Raw genomic sequence first — 18691 nt, forward strand, 5'->3', positions numbered from 1 at the left:
AGGGCTCAGGGTCTTATTGTTGTTGTTGGGACGGGATGGAGATCGATGAATGTCGGGTCTTTGGGCGGCGGTGCAGGCTCCTGGGCGCTGGCGCTGAGGCGCTGGCACTTGCGCAGGAGGGCGGAAACGGGGGCTTCCAGTCGCTCTCGTTGCTGCTGCTTGCTGCTGCTGCTGATGCTTATGGGTGCTGTGCTGCTGTCTGTCTCAAGGAGGCCAAGAAGAAAAAAAAAAGAGGATAGGATTGAAGGTCGTAAGATGAAGGGGAAGGGGTGGGAGGGAGAAGAGGGACGCGGCGTGGTCGATGCTCGCGGCGGCTGCTGAGTCGAGCCTCGTTGTTGTCGTTGCCGGATTGGAAACTTGTCGTCGTCGTCGTTGTTGGGCGCCGGCGGAGAGAGGTAGGTAGGTTGTGCTCTGCCAGTGCCAGGTGCTTTGCGGGGGGGAAGCTTGGAGGGAACGCGGTCGATAATTGGAGAGGGAGGTGTGACCTGGGCGCAAGTGCGTATTGGATTGGTTGGATTGGATCACCAGATGTTAGCGTTCAGGCGAGATTGCTATGAGATCACTAACAGCTCGGGAGCTCTCCTTGACACCGGTCGACGCCCTGCTCCCCGGCCTCTCTGTCACTGGCTGCACCTGGACTGGCCTGGGCTGCGATGGGTGCTGGGACGGGCGGTGAAATCAGGCGGCTGCTTCTGCTGCATAGGGCGCATTAGGGGATGTGCCCCTCCTGATGGACCCCAAGGCGCCTGAGGCTGTGCCGCGCATTTGATCGCTAGAGGTGCAGGGCAGCGGGTCATCGAAGCCTGGGCTTGAGCGGCTCCATTGGGTCGGGACGCTCCCGTCCAGACTGTCACAGCATCTTTGAAATGGCTGGCCTGTTGGATTCCAGCCGTTCTCGTTCTAAACCCTACGTACAGACGATGAAGTAATCGACCGCTGTAGGAATGTTTGACTGCCCGTAAGGCGTTTTTTAAGATTCTGATGACAGGAGTAACAAGGGAGTCAAGGGAGCCCGTTTGGAGTGTCACCGGGTGTGAAAAGTTGCTTGTTGCCTTTTGGGCGGGTGAAAATCAGCCTCAGCTGCCTGGAGAGGGTCAGCTTATCACGATGGGCATAAGTCTCGATTCAGTAAAACGAGGCGCAAATCCGGTCTGCCCGACTTGCGAGAAAACAAGAGTTTGCGCATTTCTCTTTCATCTCGGCCATTGAGAAATCTTAACCCGCGTATTATTGACTGGCCTGTGCAAATATGAAGCTGGAGAATGATAAGCGACAGGAGACGATCAGCTCCCATGCACAGACCATGTGGGGCTTTCCAGCCACACAACTTTTGAAACGCAGGAGAGAGCTCTAGCTGAGCCACAGCTCAACCTGGTGAGAATCACGTCAAGCAAACATCATCGTGGATCGATTGCAACGGCATCAACGGGCTTCATTGTCTTCCCGCACTTCCTCGGGTCCCCTTCGGCGGGAAATAACCCACACGTGGCCCTGTCCCGGCACTTCATCTCTTCATCCCCTTTTCTTGGCACGTGCAGCCAATCCACACTCGGTTAGCCTTGGTGCAGATTCCGGAAGCTCCAACGTGCATACTTTTTACCAAAGACTGCAGCGCTGGGCTCTTGCAGAACTTATACGTATGCAATGCAATAGTTCTTGATCACCAGAGCCGCGGAATAATTGGGTACTCTTTGTGACCCCAATCGCAGCGGCCGGGGATATCCTCTATCATTCGTTCGATCCTCTACGGCAACTAAAAGAACATGGAGATTGACCCGTCCTCCGATGAGAACGGCTATGAAAGCCTTGACGATGATCAATCACGCAGAGAAATCCGCGCTGAAAGGCCTGCTCGACCAGCTCCAGAATCAGCTCCCAAGTACACGGTCCCTGCTCGCGTTCTCGGGGCTGTCGAGATTCCCGCTGTTGTGGAAAATGTCGACAGAGCTGTCAAAGCCTTCGGCCGAGTCCCTAACCTTCAACATGTATGTGACTCTTTGTCGCGTTCCATGACTATTGCGGTCTAACAGTGCAAACAGGTGATGGATACAAGCAGAAACTCTATCCCCTTCTATCTAACCCCCGAGAGCCCATTCTGCAAACCCATCATGTCGCACAATGCAAGGAGTCACAATGTGGTTCTCAAAGTGACGGTCCCCAGAAGGACAGGCAGGAAACGAAAGAGGGGAACGGAAGGCCCATGGGAAGGAGACATTGAGGTGGTCGACGCTGAAGCTGAGCCTCCCAAGGATGAAGTGTCATCCTACGCGCGACTAGATGATCCAAAGGTATTGCGTCGAAAGATGGCAGACAACGTCGACAAGTATCAAGTCGAGGCTGTGGGTGTGATCAAGAACACGCATCGTTTCCGTGGCCTCGCAGATTTCTACTGGGACATGCCCAAGTCTGCATTTGCCCAGCGATACGTAGACCAGGTTCTCCCTGGAGACGGTACGTTGAGAGATTCTCCTATTATTCTCGAAGCAGGTCCTGACAATGCTATAGTCGACAAGATCAAGGAATTCAAGTTTCTTCCCGGGACCGACCAAGGGCCAAATGTCGACATCCTTCCACCACCCATGTTTACACATATGAGCCTCCCATTCAACTATCAATACTCCCAAAATCCGTATGTACGAGCCACGGAGGATGGTGGAACAGTCAACACGACCGCCGTCAAGCAAGTCGGATACTTTATTGGAGCCGAGGATCCTTCACCTGCCGGCCCTCAACTCGCCCCTGACTTGACCGACCCCCGAATGGTGGAGATCATGGCCGAGTTGGAGGCTGCGTTTGAAGCACGGCCGGTGTGGACACGACGGTCTCTGCTCAACCACCTGGGAGGAAAGCTCAAGAACTGGAACGAATTGAAAAAGTACCTCAACTACGCAGCATACCAGTTCAAGGGAGGTCCATGGAGAGACGGTGTGGTCCCGTACGGCATTGATCCAAGGACCGATCCCAAGTATCGGGTCTATCAGACTCTCATGTTCAAGCTCCCGAAACAGAAGCGCGCCCAGCGAGGCCAAACATGGAAGTCATTACGCAGGGTCCAAATGGGGCCTCTCAAGGAGTTTCTGGAAGAACTCTCGGAGAGTCACATCTTTGACGGAGAGACATTTCACACTGATGGCAAGGTGTGGCAGGTGTGCGATATTACTGACCCCTTGCTCAGGGAGCTCTTGGACAACGCTGCGGTAAGGCCCGAATGGGATCCAAGCAGTGGATGGTATCACGGCGGACTCTGGGCCAAGGTTAAAGCTATCATGAAGACGAAGCTTGTCGCCATCCAGTTTGACCGACACCTTACTCGAGAAGATTTCGCAATGACGTTACAGACCGGAGATCAAACGCCTGTGCGATCGAATCAGGCAACCTTCCATCTGCCTCTGCCGAACCTTCGTCTGACGGATGAGGAGCTGACGCAACTCCGAGGACGACAGCCGACAAAGAAGAATAAGCACAAAGGCTACAGCGTAAGAGTTAGGGATCCCAATGCAGCGAAGAAGGCGGCCGAACCTTCGTCGGCGGCCGACTCGCAGAACGAAGAAGCACAGTTGCTGGGACTTGAGATGGAATCAGGGGCTGATGATTCCGGGAGTGGCGATGACGACGACGAGTCTGGGGATGATGAAGATGGAGATGTGCCTACAAGGAGCAGTAGAGACGTTGATCTGGATGGAGATACCATATATGGCTAAGGGGAACTTCATTTGACAAGCTGCATGTCCTTATGGAGGTTAATTGAATCAGGTAGTTGACGAAGTTGGTCGTCTTATGTCTCGAATCCTGCTTTTGCATAGGTATCTGAGCGTTGGCCTCGAAGTAAGTCAAGGGGACAAGACCTCGAGGCACACTCCCCTCTGACTCCCTGCGCACGATATCCTTCAGGAATCAACACCTTCCCCTCTCAAAACCTTGGTTTGTGTTTATCGCCGAGCTGCCCCTCAACCGTACCTAAGGGCAATCAAAATATTGTTGAATGCTTCACTCAGGTTGCCTAAGGCAACTAACTCTATCCGCTGTTGCTCATTTACTCATAAATTGCAGTGCAGTGCACTCGCACTGCTCTTCCCCTCGCCAATCGTGAACCCTGCATCACACATTCTGCTGCTTCACAGGAAAAACTTCTGCTTATCCTCAAGCAAAACAAGCACCTGTGACCACAAAGCAACACACCTGCTATCAACAAAGCATTTGCTATTGTCAAGCGTACACCTTCTATCACTAACAATCACCTACTAACCGCTCGCTACATCCACTCACGATGCCTTCTGGTCTCCAAGCCGACGGCACGTTTCTGTGCAAGCCGTGCCAGATCAGGTTTCCGACATGGGAGCGGCTTCTAAAGCATAAAGATATTATGCGACGCGCTGGCAAGGCCAAACACATTCATTGCAAGTTCTGTGGCATGGACTTCAAGACTGAGGTCGCCCACATGACGCACATCCACCAGGTCGGTGATTTCTCTCTCCAGGAAACGACAAATGCGGTGCTAACTTGACGCAGAGCCACCCCCAGGCACAGGACCTTCAGTGCCCAGGATGCAACCAGGGCCCCTTTGCCAAGCTAGGTGGCCTCCTCCATCATATCCAGAACGAATGTAGCACCCTGGATGTGTCGTTCCTGGAGCACCTTCGTGAGGAGAAGATGGAGTTTGCCACCCAGCTCCAGGCCATGACCAACGAGCCCGTCAAGGCAAACTACGGACACTATATGCCTGCCGCTAGCGGTGGTAGCTACGACTACGAAGAGGTTGAGAGCAAGATCGAGGCCTTCAAGCTTGAGAAGAAGGAGTTCCCCGATCTCTGCAAGCCCGAGTCCACCGTCGACCATACCGACAACAAGGAGAACATTGCGCCCTGGGAGTGGGATTCGGGCAAGAAGCTGTTCCCTGACGCGCCCCCAGCGGAGAAGCCCACAAAGGAACAGCTGGAGGCGGCTGCTGCCCCTGGGCCACAGGATTGGGATGAATGGTTGAATGTTAATGATCCAACCCATCCCAAGTTCAATGTCGCCCGGTACTACCAGCCTATCATTGACAAGTACGTCTGTCCCGTCATAGGATGCGGGTAAGTCACACATTTCTGGTTTCCAACAAAGGGTGCAAACACTAACCATGAGCAGAAAAACCTTCAAGAACTCCCGCGGCATCATCGGACATCTCAAGTCGCCAACTCACTCGGGAACCAAGTACCGCTGCCCCTACTGCCTCCGGACTTTCAATTCACTTGCCGCCATCACTTCGCATGCAGAGGACAGCAGTGTCAGATGCCGAGTGCGCGAAACTGACACGTATGGCGCCTTGATCGACCAGCTGACGGGTGGTCTGGCGGATGTCTCTGTTCGCCGCCATGATGACGGCACTGTCAAGTATGAGGTTTCCAAGAACTTCCGCCGCAAGGAGCCAGAGCCTTCCAAGCCTCAGCCTCCCAAGTCGGAGCCGCTCAAGACTGAGCTTTTCAAGCCTCAGCCACCCAAGGCTAAGGAGCCAGAGCTTGTTAAGCCCGAGCCCTTTAAGTCTCAGCCGTTCAAGCCCCTCGAGACCGAGCTTTCCAAGTCTAAGTCTGTCAAGCCCCTCAAGGCTGAACTACTCAAGCCAGAGTCTTCCAAGCTTCTCCCGGTCAAAACAACGCCTCTCAGACCTCAGCCTCTCAAGACTGGGTCTTACGCACTGGTGCCTCTTAAGCCTCAGTCGGTCAAGACTGAGCCCTCCAAGCCTCAACTCCTCAAGACGGAGCTCTCCAAGCCTCTGCCCCTCAAGGCCGAGCTACTAAAGACTAAGCAGTTCCAGCCTAGCTTCGAGGAGTTTGAGATTGATCCTTGGACTGGCAGCCAGATCACCCGGTCAAGTGCTAAATGATCTATCCTCTGTCAAGTGTTTTGAAGCGTCAAGGTATTAAAGGCTGGCATGGTTGCGGAGTTGCGGAGAAACGGATTTGCATTTGTGGTTGATGTGTTTTTGGGAGGGGATACCAGCGAAACGGCCAAGCAAGAATAAGATCAGGGCCCATGAATTAATGAGTTAGCATTGCTTTAATTGACATCGTATTCGCAATCAAAGTGGTTTATCTGCTAGCAGCAGCCATAGATTGCGCTGCACGTGTTAGTCTGAGGTTGGTGAAGATGACGGACATGTGGTGGTGGATGTCAAGGCCCCAAAAATCAAGTGCCAAGCCCAAGGTCGATAACGTGACAAAAACATCTGCCGTAGAATCTGGATCTGTATTTGTATCAGCTATTCAATGCATTTACTTGCAAGCACAATCAGCATAATCGAACTGATACACGCGTTGATTGAGGCGGAGTTCCCACCAAGACCCGTTGAACGGAGCGGAGCCCATCCCTTCCTTGTGGAACCCACGGGCCCGGAGACGTTGGAGGCAAGCCCCTGATGACCTAAGCTCTCTCTCTCTAATTTCGAGATAATCCGCCCAGCTTACCACAGCCTCAGCATCCGTCACCACCTTGTTATTTCATCTTTTAACGAGTCGATACGAGCAATCACGGGGAGGCCCAAGACGCCGCGGCTGATTCCGTCCATTTGAACACCTGGCCCGGCATTCCGAGTCGCGATCCGATAGCTTCTGGCGATAGCTTCACCCTTGTTAGACGCCGACCGTTTTGTCCCCTGTTCGAATGTCATGACAGCCGCGAGTCCCGTCGATGATCAATATTTGTTAAGAGCGAAGAATCCGCGATAAATAGAACATTCTCTTTTTTTTTTTTTTTTTTTTCCACAATTCATCCCCGCGAGCGAAGACGAGAAAGCGACGATCATGGCGGCGACGGCTCGTCGATGGGCGCGCAAGATGGAGAGGGCGTGCTGCACATTTGCGACATACTTTCCACTCGTGTTTGTCTATGGATTGACAACATGGGCTGTATGGGTTGTTGTCAACGTTGGTAGCGCCAGTAAGAAGAGTAGCTGGAGAGGTATGTCACCACCTAGGGTGAATAGATGGCGAGAACTAACAACCTCCAAGGTAACGGCTCTTCTGCCGTCGGCGTCGCCCTCTACCTCTTGCTCAACTGGTGCTACACCACGGCCGTCTTTACTCCTCCCGGTTCCACGACGAACGATATGGGCTACGGCCTTCTACCTACGCAGAATGCGCCTCCGGCCACGTCTTACACCGTCAAGAGCAATGGCGAGTTGCGATTCTGCAAGAAGTGCCAGGCCCGCAAGCCCGATCGCGCCCACCACTGCTCAACGTGCCGCCGATGTGTACTCAAGATGGATCACCACTGTCCTTGGCTGGCCACCTGCATTGGTCTGCGCAACCACAAGGCCTTTCTGCTGTTCCTCATCTACACCACGCTCTTCTGCTTCTGGAGCTTTGCTGTTAGCGGCTCCTGGGTGTGGTACGAGGCTCTGGAGGAGCAGGACTATACTGAGAGTTTCATGCCTGTCAACTTTATCATGCTGAGCGTCATTAGCGGTATCATCAGCATTGTTGTGGGAGCGTTTACTGGATGGCATATTCATCTCGCCAGCCGCGGTCAGACTACGATTGAGTGTTTGGAGAAGACGCGGTATCTTTCTCCTCTGCGTAAGGCGTACAACACCGCTCATGATCCTGCCAACCATCTTCCTCAGGGTGCTCAGCAATTTGTCGACTTTCACACCAATGCCTTGCCTGGAATTACACGGCCTGAAGAGGGTGAGGAGCTACCCCGGACTTACCCCCCTGATGGTTCGCATCCTGTTCAGATGTCATATGCCCAGCGAGAACGAGAGCAGAGGCAAAAACGCTACGAGGAATATCTTGATGAACAAGACTCCGAGAAGCTCCCTAATGTCTTCGATCTCGGCCCGAAGCGCAATCTTCTACACCTGTTTGGCCCAACTCCCTTTCTCTGGTTCTTCCCTGTCTGCAACACAACCGGAGACGGTTGGACATGGGAGGCGAGCAGCAGGTGGCTCGAGGCACGGGATAAGCTCCGTGCTGAGCGTGAGGAGCAAAGGCTCCGCGAGGTCAATGCCGGCTGGGGATCCCCTGATGACATCCCCGACATTCCTGAGCGACCGACCGGTGCAGGACGACATTTCTCACCTGGCCCTCAGCAGCTCGCGGGTAACAGGCCCATGAGCAAGGCAGACCGGGTCCTCGGACGTGATCCCAACCTCTACGCCGACGCGACGCAGAACGTGCCTATGCGGCGGCTGAGCCCTCGAGGTCGGACATTAGAGGATGAGCTCGATGATCTGGATGATGAGGATGACGAGTCCACGGATGATGCCAGCGAAGATAAGAAGTTGACTCCAGGTGCCTTCACATCCGAAGCTCAGCGCCGTGAAGAAGCTGAGAACCGGGCCATGGACGTCGTTACTAACGGCAACTGGGGTCGCGGCGGTGCAAGTGGCATGCTTCGTAAGGGGGGTTCGCAGACAAGCCTCAACCGGACACCGAGTCCCAGATTCCAAGACGAGGGTGTCGATTAGAAGAAAGACCGTTTGTTTTTTTCTCTCTTTTATACGTGTATGCGAAGCGTGTGGCATGAGAAGCAAACAAAAAAGAGGACCGATATGTTTTTATCACGATAGGGAACTTTTGTCATGAGCTGCGGAGTTAATACGTGTGTATGTCTTTTTTTCTTCTTCTTCTTCTTCTGGCACAAGATATATTTGTAATCTTCTTGTTATTCTTGTTGTCTTTTTTGGTTCTTGGGTTTAAGGGGGGAGATGAGAGATGTATGAATATGACTCCAAATACCATCTATCTTTTTACCTAGCATGACTCGGGAATGTTGTTTGACTTAAGATTTTATACAAAACGGCCTTTTTTTGTCCGAAGTTGATGGTCCTTAGTCCCTGATCTACAAACGCTTTTTCTTGCCCTTTCGTCGATCTTTGGACCCTGAATCTCACCGCCAGTTTTTTTCTTGCGAGTTTTATAGTCTTGAAACTCAAACTTGACCGCCTTAGAGGTCAAAGCTACAAGACTTACTCGTGATGCTATACACAACTCGTATCTCAATCCTTCACCGCCTCACCGAGAATAACTTCCCATCACCCCGCAGAAACGACAAATCTCTACCCCCCCTTCGCTTCTTTCTCCCAAGGGTCCCCCCCCCGATCTACCGAGATCGACCTTGGTGTGGAGAGCAGGGGCCGTTTTAACACACACACCCCTCCCTACCTTTCGGCGCGCGGCCGATGAAAGGGAAATAGATCAGACGAAGAAATGCTAAATCGTACCATTTCGTATCTTTTTTTTGCCCCCCCTCCCCAAAGAAACGCGGAATTAGCCCCTGGTTTAGTGTGGAGATTAACGAACGAGTTAGTCGAAACAAGGATGTCGTCGTGTGTGTTATCTGTACATCACAGCGGAGGTTTCACCTTTCTGTTAGGTAGTGTGTTGAAGAAAGATTCATTTCATTCATCATCCCAAAAAGGTCTGTAAAATGAAACTGACAGGAGGAGAAAAAACGCCTAGCCTAGAGTACGCCCATACTGAAAAAGGGGGTAAGAAAGAGAGACGCCCTCCCCTGCCCAGACCATAAGTTCCCGAGGTGGCCCCCAGATATGATGTCGTGTGTAGCGTGAGCCACCGGTATGTGTATATCATGATTTCCCCAATGTCGATCCCCAAGAGTAAAAAGAAAAGATGCTCCGTTTCGTTCCCTGTGAAGGCGGCCTCCAATGAGGAGATTCCCCAACTGTTCCCACCACCTTGTCTTCATCTCCATCTCCGTCTCGTGCTTTTGTTTCGCAGTGACCTCGTTCGCTCGCCTTGACACGTCCTCTCCTTTGCATCCCCTTTGCGTTCAAGGTTCAAAACATCATGTCGTAAAACAAGCATCCAGTGACAAGAGTGTGTGTGAAGAATCAAGAAAAATGAGCTTTTCAGCATAACAAGAACAAATGTCCCAAGCGGTTGTTGGTTGGTTTCCCTGCCTTGTGCCAGTCTATAAAATACGTTGTGATTCCGGTTCCAGTGCAATGCTAGTTTCCTTTGACGCTCCCAAAAACACGGCCAAGCGTGGTATATGCAGACTCCTTTTTCATTCCCATATCCCAAATAAAAATCCCCTTGCCTGTATTGCGTGTGTGTGTGTGTGTGTGTGTGTGTGTGTGTGTGTGTGTGCTGTCCCCAATAGATAACATAGAAAAGAAAAAAAACAAAAGTTGAAACCAAGATGACCCAACACCTATCCACGCTCAAGGGGGTATTCATCCATCTTTAGTTTTTTTTTCATGCGCCGTTGTTTTGACAAAGGGAATCGTTGTACACCAAGTGGTGCTGTTGAAGAAAAAAAGGGGTTATTGAAACGCTTCAACCCAAATAGTAAAGAGACAAGAAAAGAAGCGAAGAGAACGGGTGTGGTTTCAGCCATGAGAGTCACAACTCCCTAGACAATCCCACCGCCTGTCGCGCCCGGATCCTCTTGGGATCATGGGATAGAAATGCGGGATCGAGGTGAATGCACTGCTGGCCAAAGACCAACACCCAGAATTCGTTGTCGAGGATGGTATCCAGTCGGTCGAATCGCGGCTGCGGCGCGTTCGTGTCGAATCCAAGAAACAAATAAGTAATAATATGTCCAAGAAGTAGTAGTAGTAGTGGTAGTAGAAACATGTTCGTACAGATGAAATCGCTAAATCATCAATAACTGTCAAAGCTCGTCTTCTCTGAGCTTGACTTCTCAATCGTGCTTTTGGGGCTGGTGTTGATCCGGCTAAACACCTTGCCGCCCAGACGGTTCAGCTTGTTGCCGCCATCCTGGGCGCGCCGAGGTGCGTCGATCAACTTCTTTTCGACCGGGTCCACCTTGATCTTGCAGAAGAGCTTGGAGAACAGGTACTGGTCGCCAGCGTGGTTAAGGAGAGGCAAGGTTCGATACCCTTGCTTCAGGTTGGTGAGCTTGGCCGTGTATGTCGCCACTGCCGGTCGCTCGTTGAAGCTCTCACCGTCGGTCGAGAGCTTGACTGACCATCGCACAAAGACGAGGTCGGGGTGCTTTGTGGTCACCCGAAACTTGAAATGCTTATCAAACATGGGGTTAAAGCCATTCTCGGGCTTGATATCCGTCTGGACCTTGGGCGGCGAGTCGGGCTCCAGAGACAGGATGCATTCCGACTCCTTCTTGTCTCGCTTGTCGTTGGCGTGGAACACCTCAACTTCGACGTAGGGGTTGATAGACTTGTTGGCGGGGAGGTTGGCAGGGCGCATGAGCTGCTGAGCCGAGATGACATCGATGCTGAACGTCACGACGCTGCGCTCCTTCTTACCCTCTGCGATGTCAGAATTGTACGGGAGAACCTGGATATCGCGAAGCTCTGCGGGCTTCAGAACGTAGCCAGAATAGTCCTTGCCACCGTCAAACATGGCGCGGTTGAGCTGCATTCCGAGGTCAAACGTCTGCCAGTTGAGAGCCGCCATCTGGACACCGCGACGCCAGTAGATGAGGGGGTCGAAGTTGTTCGAGGTGATACGGGTTCGGTCGGGGTAGACTCGCATCATGTATCGCATGTTGTGGATATCCAGCGCCATCTTCTGCTCCTTGGTGCGAGAGTGCTTGGCAAAGCTCGCCTCCATGAAAGAAAAGATGTGGTTGTACTGCTTCGCGTCCATGGTATCGAATCCGGAGAACTTGACGCCTGCGCAGTACACACCCAAGTCACCGAGCACCTTGACCGTCTTGTTGGGCGCCTTCTTGGCTGCCTGTTCGGCTCCACTCTCGTTGTCGCTCGTGCTGCTGCTCATCATGTCCTGGACCCGGCCCTCGGTAATCGTGTTGACGCGCGTCTTGCTAACCAACCTGCGGGTCGAGTGGCTGGGCGTGAGCATCGGGCTCTGGGGGAGAGACTGCGAGGGCATGATGGCAGCGCTATCGGGAACGGTCGGTCGGATCATGGGCGAGTTCAGGCTGTTGCCTCGGCGTCTACCCCTGAAGTCGTTGCCAGCGGAGACAACCTCCTCCTTAATCTGCGGCTTCTTGACCTTGATCAGGACACGCTCCATAAGCTCCGAAGGGGAGGGGAGCTTGTCGGGGAACGCGTCAAGGGTCTCCGTCACCAGCCTTGAGCCGAAACAATCCTTAATAATTTCGACCATGGTGGCCTGCTGACTGGGGTTGCAGTGGACTTCCAGGGAGATCCAAAGAGGAAACTTGGACTTGATGAAGGCGTACTTGTTAATCGTTGTCATGACCTCCTTGAAGCTGATCGAAGTCGTCATGGTACGTCCATGGTTGACCTCGGGCTGGCCATTGTAGCCATCCCAGCAGTCAACCTCGACACACCGGCAGCCTCGGACCAGGGCCGAGATGTAGCCCTCAACGCTAGACTGGCCAGCAACTTGTCGACCGAGGAGATAGGTGTTGTGGGAGCTCGAGATAAAGTATTCGTTCATGGGGCGGTCGAGGGTGTACTCCTGGGGCTCAGGGGCGATCGGGCCATTGTCCTCCGAAGTAAGAAAGCCTACAAACGCGTCTTCCGACATGATCTGGGCATTCTCGGCAGTGTCGACTTCGTCAGTTCGATATCGGCGGCTGTAGCGGGAGAAGAGCTTCTCCCAAGAGGCCCGGTTAGAATCAATATCCTCGCCCTGCTCATCGCGGAGAAAATCTAGAAACTCGGCCAGGGTGAGGCCCAGCTCAGGGTTAGCAGCAATGCTACGGATGATACGCTGAACATCCGTCCTTTGCTTCATCCTCCGCACAAAGTCCTTGAACTCGGTAAAGTTGAGCTTCTGGCGTCTTCGAGAGTCGGCCAGATGAAAGTTGACCTCGAGTGTTGACTGGGAGCTGCAGATGTGAAGGCTCTGGCACACTCGCTTGACACCTGCGATGTCAAGCTCCTCCTGATCGGTGCCACGAGGCGAATCGCCAAACTCCCTAGCCATCTCACTCTGCCAGTACTGGGCAATGGCCCGGTCGTTAAAGGCCATCAGAGAGGTCATGAGCTCCTGTCGATACCTGAGCATGGCGTCGAGGAATTCCGTCCAAAGGATCCGGCTGGCAATGTTGTCGGTAACAATGTGCAGGAACTTTGTCTTGGAGCTCTCGGGAACGGTGTAGATGATGGTAAACCAGTTGGCCGAGAGGTTCTTGTCAGCCTCGGTGATCTGGGCCATTCCAAAGTCGAGGATGTATTGCTGAATGTCAGAGTCTGTCCGAATCTCCCTGATCTCGTCCACGTGTAGTGACTTTTGGGGGCGAGCAGGGTCCCAGGACAGCTTGTTCGTTTCTGTTTCGTAAATAAGATTGATCTTCCTTGGCCGAGCTTTCCTTGAAACCTTCAAGACGCTGCTTCCATTGCGGAGCTCAGCCGGGAGCACAGGGCCAGCCATAGCACCAGCACTTCCGCTAATGGAACCGTGGGTACTGTTGGCCGAGGAAGTGTAGACGGCACCGTCCAGGCCAACAAAGGAGATGGAGTCATCAGGTACAAACTCTATCTCCTCGTCCGTATCAGTCAAGACACTGTTCTCAGGGGGCGCCGTGGCATTGCTGTCACTGCGTCTCCTCAAGATACTAGGTCCCACACTTCCATCACGGCTGGCCGGGGCGGCAGAAGATTGTCGTCTCCTGCTCGTAGCGAATCGATGAGCTCGGTTTGAGAGGCGACGCATGATACTCCTGTTGCCTCCAACTGCTTCCGACATGGCGCTGGGGTTGCTGGTCAAGCTCTGCCCTGATGAGTTCTCACTCATCTTGCGGAACAGCACCGACTCGGGAAGCTGAAAGCTGGAAGGAAAGGCCTCCTCCTCCCGCCCTCTCATGGGCTCAGGTGAGGGCTGGGCGGAGGAATTTGTGGTCAGGACGGCTGTGTCGGGAGACATGATGGGTGAGCCCTGTTGTGAATTTGAGGCAACAGACGAGGCGCTGATGGCCGACATGGGGATGGGAACTGGTTGTGTATGAGACGGGAAGGTCGTCTGGACCTGAGTGAGGTGAGAGCGTGTTAATGAGGACATGTCGGATAGTTTGTGAAGAGAAGTGGTAGTCAATGTGTTTTTTGAGTCGAGATCTGAGCTGAGCGACATGGTTGTGCTGGGAGTGGTGCTTGCACTACAAGAACGAGAAGAGTCGCATCCGAAGGTTGCATTGACATATATAAGAGCTCAGGCAGAATGGAGAGCCATGGTGGAACGTCTGGCCTGGGGGTAACAATAAGAGGCGCGGATTGCGGGGAAGAGGCTGCGGAAGCCGATCCCTCGTGGAGCGGCTGTCAACCTGGGGTACAGCCAGTGTTGGACAGGATGCCGGGGGTCCAGGGCCAGGACGCAGAGAGGGAGCGCAGGTAATGAATGCAGATGCAGGGACGAAGATAGGACAAAGCGCTGCTGGGGTGGACCACGGGGGTCAGCAAAGTCGAGGAGCACGAGGAGAACTAGGTAGGTCTTGTCGAGGCCGATCTGAGGCGCGGTGATGTGCCAAGTTCGCGGCAGCGTGGTGAGCTGGCAGATGGTGGGATATGCAGGTGGCTCTTTTGGGGCCGCCTCGGGGTTGCTGGATCAAACAAGCAAGAGTGACGGCGTTCGTCCTGGGTCAGGCAGGCAACTGCAGCACAGCGCAGAGGTTCAAGGTCCAGATAATGAAGGGAACCGGGGGCGTCCGTCGAGGGCCTCGGGTGGGAGCTGCTGCTGCCGCTTCAATCTGCAAACGAAACGCGTCGCGAGAAGCAAGCTTGGAGAAACCGGGAATAACGGCAGCACCGACAACGTCCTGCGCTGGGGGTCCTTTTTTCGAGATGCGACAGTCGCAAACAGGATTGCGACGAGGTAGGCGGAAGAGAAGGGCGAATCGACGCAATTCGAGTCGTGGTCGTCAAAGATTTCCGAGGAGCCACAGGCTCGACGAGAAGAGGCTCACAAGGGAAGCTCGAGGGTTGAGGGTCGAGGTCAAGAAAGGCGAGTTCGCTGAGTCACCCAATCGTCAAAGGAAGTTGGCCGACAAGTCGAAGATGGCAGTGAATCGCAACAAGGCTGGGCGATGGCAATTAAGCGGGAGCTTTCTGACAGAGGTGTCGCGAGGTGAGCCGAGTGATGCTGAAGGAGAAGAGAATCGGAGTTTGCCTGTGCCGGTCTAGGAGTCGGTTGTTTCTTTGAAGCAGAGCGGTGCTATGGCAGACAAGAAGAGAGAAAGGCGAGAGGTAGGTTGTCAATGGGAAAGTTGGTGGTGGAGCGGGAGGGGTAGAAAAGATAGTTTAGGTGTGGGAGGGGGGGAGTCCAAGTAGTAATAAGTAGCTCGAGGCGGTGGGTGGGAGAAGAATAGGCCAAGTTCTGGCAAGATAGGAGGACCAAGGCAAAAAAGAAACGACGGAGCCCGAAGAGAGGAAAAAAAGGCAATTCCCCCCTAATGTGTGGGCAAGGGAGGGAGGAAGCTTCAAAGTATGCTGGCGTCCTTTTAGGCGCGCGGAGAGCGGGCGAGACTCTAGAAAGCTAATGTCAAGAGAGCTAGTAGAAGAGAAGCTGCTGGATGGGTGTGGTGGGCAGCGGGAGCGTCTTGTATGCGGCGCTGTGCTGCACTGGGCTGGGCTGTTTGGGCTTGGATTCTTGGGCTGGGGGCCGGGAAATTATGGCGGGAGGGACTGGCAGCCAAGAGTGTTTTTTCTTTATTTGGAGCGCCCATCAAGGAGTGCGGAGTTTGGCTTGACACGAGGAGATGGGCTCTGATCTTCTGGCTGTGCTCTGCTGCGCTGTGCTGTGCCAGTGTGAGGTGTCTGTCTACTTGTCTGTACCTGTGTCCGTGCCTGTGCCTGTGCCTGTAAGAGATGTATACCTACTCCTACTACTCCTACTCCTGCTCCTACTTACTCCGCTGTCTCAGCTGGCGACCCAGGTTGTCAATCTCAAGTCAGGAGGAGCCTGGGAGCGGCAGAGGGACGTGGAAGACACAGCATCAGAGTGGGTGAGGGCAGGGCAGGGTGAGGGTGAGGGTGAGGGTGAGAGTGACCAGGGAGGCTTTGGTGATTGATTTGACTGGGATTGGGACTTGGGCCGGGGACTTTGCTGGGACTTGGACGAGTACGTACAGCCCTTTTTTTTTTTTTTTTTTTTTTTTGCCCTTTCCCTCGACTTTTTTTTTTGCGCTGTGGAAGAAGAGACAGACCGGGGTGGGCACTGGAGAGACTGGGGGAGGAGACCAGGGGGGGGTGTCTGATTTACAAAGTCGATAGAGTGGAGGAGGGTCAAGGGGGAGGCGAATGGTTGGGCCCTGACCTTGTGTGAAAGCATGTATCCCGTCCAGTGCAGTGCAGCGTAGTGTAGTAGAGCTTTTAGGTCGGGTTGTCGTGGGAGACTCAGACCAAGCAAGACTTGACTTCCAACCACCAGGGAGACAGAGTTTCGCAACTCTCGCAGGGAGACGGAGCGGAGGGGGAAATGAGTCCATCAGACTAGCCAAGAAACCTCGACCTACTCCAAAAGGTCCGAGGCGCAACGTCGAAGCCAAACCGAGACAATGCTACGCCCGGCACAAGAGGCGGCCACGGCATGTTTGTTACACTGATCAACCCAAAGATTGACCGACAAAAACCCTGCCCGCTGCTGGCATGGATAATACGTACGTACATCGTGAGGAGAAGGGCGTCAGAATAATCAGTCAGTCCAGTCCCGAGGACTGCGTAGCGCAATGTACAAGGGAGGGGGTAATGGCAAGGACAAGACGGAAGAACAGGGCGGACGGACCAGCCAAGGCACGGACAAGACAGGGCTGGAGAGAAGGGGGGCAGTCATACCAGCAGCCAGAAATGGCAGAGGATCACTAAACCACAGGGCAGAGGGGAGCGAAGCATCATTGCAGTGCAGTGCAGCGCAGCGTTGCGCAGGCCCAGCGAAAGCGAATGGCAACAACGTCAAAGTGCCAGGGATAGCATGCCCAGCAAGGGTATGGACAAGGGCGGGAGGCGAGGGCGTTGAGTGAGAGGCGTGGGACGAAAGAAGTTGGCGGTGTGGATTGAAAACAAGATGCCCTTGAGCGTGGGAGCTGGGACAGGCAGCGCGTGGGATGGGGAACGGAACGTGGGAAAATGACGATGGATGGGCCAACGAGTCCGCAGATGCCAGATGTACGTAGATGTACCAATCCTCCCTGCGAATTGGCCAATATTGGGGACCGTTGCAGTAACTCGGCAGTCCTCTCTGAGGCATGATGGGTCCCCGAAAGCGAGGGGAGGGGAGGAGGGGAGGGGAGGGGGGGCAATCAGTCAATCAATCAATGGACGACGGATGGATTGGCTTGGATTGAGGCTTGGGCGGGACTGGGACTCGGGGCTCGGCCGTCAGATGGACGCCATGGATCATGGATCGTGGCTCCACCGTTTTCTTTCAATTCAGTGTCTGTCTGTTCTGGCCCCCCTTCTTCCGACGCTGGGACTGGCCTGGAGAAGGAGGAAAACGTGAAGGGGGCTGGCTAACAACACCAACTGTAACTAAACTGGCTTTCTCGTCTATTCGGAGTGCGGCAGTGTGTGTACCGACCCGACACTGCGACTCGAGCTAATGCCTTGGGTGGGGAAACGCCATCATCATCATCATCCATCATCATGCTTGCGATTCCATCGTTGCTGATGGCTCGGCAATGCCTGTGCAACATGAGACGTCCCGGCATGCCTTCACCGCTCTGCTCGGCGCATCTCCAGTAGCCAGCTACCACTCTAGATGATCCCAAGGGAGACGGGACAAGACACAAAACAAAACAAAATAAAACATGGAGAGATAGAGATGGGCGCCACGGGTCTGAGCTGCAAGTCGATCAATCATAATGAGACGATCATGCCAACCCAATCCCGGAGCCGAGGCGCGAACCCTCTCGTTCCTGACTAGACTCGCTGTCTGACAAGGAGATGAAGACAAGATGCGTTGATATGAGCTGATGGACACTCGCGATGCACCTGGTTGGTCATTGCAGAGCTGCTTGATGATGAGCAACCACCTAAGAATGACGATGCGACAAACCGTCTTACCCAGCTCCCTTTGCTCGGCACTACCGTGATAGCAAAGTTTTCCTGGACGTCAACTCTGCAGAGGCCCAAAGCTAGCGATAAAAGCCAAGATATGGCCCGCCGGTCAAGTCAGGCCGGATACGGCTGGCCGAGAGGGGCAAAGGGGGTGAAAAAGTCTGTATGGGTTGGGGTTTTTTGAGTTCAACTTCAGCTGTTGCAAGGTAGGTCTCAGATTCAACCAAGTAAACAGTTGAGGTTCAGAGTAGCAGCAGCATGGCTTGCTTGCTTGTTTGTTTTTTCCAACGTTTGCGCTCGGCTCCTCATTGTTGTTTTCTTTGTCTCATCTCTCCTACCTCTCGGCACGGGTTCTTTACTTTTTTTCTGTCTTGGCCATCGTCAACTCCGGCCGTTTCTTAGTCCAGATCCCTGATTGGGTTCCGCAGAAACAGGGACGAAAGTCAGAAAGAAACGTGATCACGAGGCGAGAAAAAAAACGACAAGACAGGAACCCAAGCAAACAAGCGAACCTTTCTAAGCTTACTTCAGGCATAGTCAGCGGAAAGAAAAAGAGGGCAGGGGAGGCTAGTGCCCGTCCGTCAGGGCCAGCAGCTTCGTTAGGCCACGAGTTACGAGGTTGCTTGGCCCTCACCATGCCCTTTCGAGGAGTCATTGACAGCAGCCGGGCCCGTCAATAATCTTGGGTGAGCATCCATCGTGATCCGGGCCCGGGTACGGAGTACATAGTCGCAGAAAAAAGAACAATTCCACGACAGGGGAGGGGAGCGGACTCCGTCC

The 18691-nt window shown here is 53.7% G+C and overlaps 4 protein-coding genes across 4 annotated transcripts; 3 read left to right on the forward strand and 1 right to left on the reverse strand.

The window, feature by feature from the left end:
* Positions 1-1763: 1763 nt before the first annotated feature.
* Positions 1764-3912, forward strand: NECHADRAFT_101721 (uncharacterized protein; the record flags this gene model as incomplete). Its single annotated transcript, XM_003050151.1, has 3 exons — positions 1764-1985; positions 2040-2451; positions 2506-3912. 3 exons carry the CDS (start codon positions 1764-1766, stop codon positions 3699-3701), a joined length of 1830 nt encoding a protein of 609 aa, XP_003050197.1. The 3' UTR covers positions 3702-3912.
* A 355-nt stretch (positions 3913-4267) lies between these two features.
* NECHADRAFT_85078 (uncharacterized protein) lies at positions 4268-5863 on the forward strand (the record flags this gene model as incomplete). Its single annotated transcript, XM_003050152.1, has 3 exons — positions 4268-4456; positions 4510-5072; positions 5128-5863. The coding sequence occupies 3 exons, from the start codon at positions 4268-4270 to the stop codon at positions 5861-5863; spliced, it is 1488 nt and encodes a 495-aa protein (XP_003050198.1).
* Positions 5864-6779: 916 nt separating this feature from the next.
* NECHADRAFT_49301 (uncharacterized protein) lies at positions 6780-8446 on the forward strand (the record flags this gene model as incomplete). Its single annotated transcript, XM_003050153.1, has 2 exons — positions 6780-6936; positions 6987-8446. 2 exons carry the CDS (start codon positions 6780-6782, stop codon positions 8444-8446), a joined length of 1617 nt encoding a protein of 538 aa, XP_003050199.1.
* A 2164-nt stretch (positions 8447-10610) lies between these two features.
* On the reverse strand, positions 10611-13994 carry NECHADRAFT_85080 (uncharacterized protein; the record flags this gene model as incomplete). Its single annotated transcript, XM_003050554.1, has 1 exon — positions 10611-13994. The coding sequence occupies one exon, from the start codon at positions 13992-13994 to the stop codon at positions 10611-10613; it is 3384 nt and encodes a 1127-aa protein (XP_003050600.1).
* Positions 13995-18691: the final 4697 nt, after the last annotated feature.

Source organism: Fusarium vanettenii (genome assembly GCF_000151355.1).
Source record: "Fusarium vanettenii 77-13-4 chromosome 9 genomic scaffold NECHAsca_6_chr9_2_0, whole genome shotgun sequence".
Lineage (NCBI taxonomy): Eukaryota > Fungi > Ascomycota > Sordariomycetes > Hypocreales > Nectriaceae > Fusarium > Fusarium vanettenii.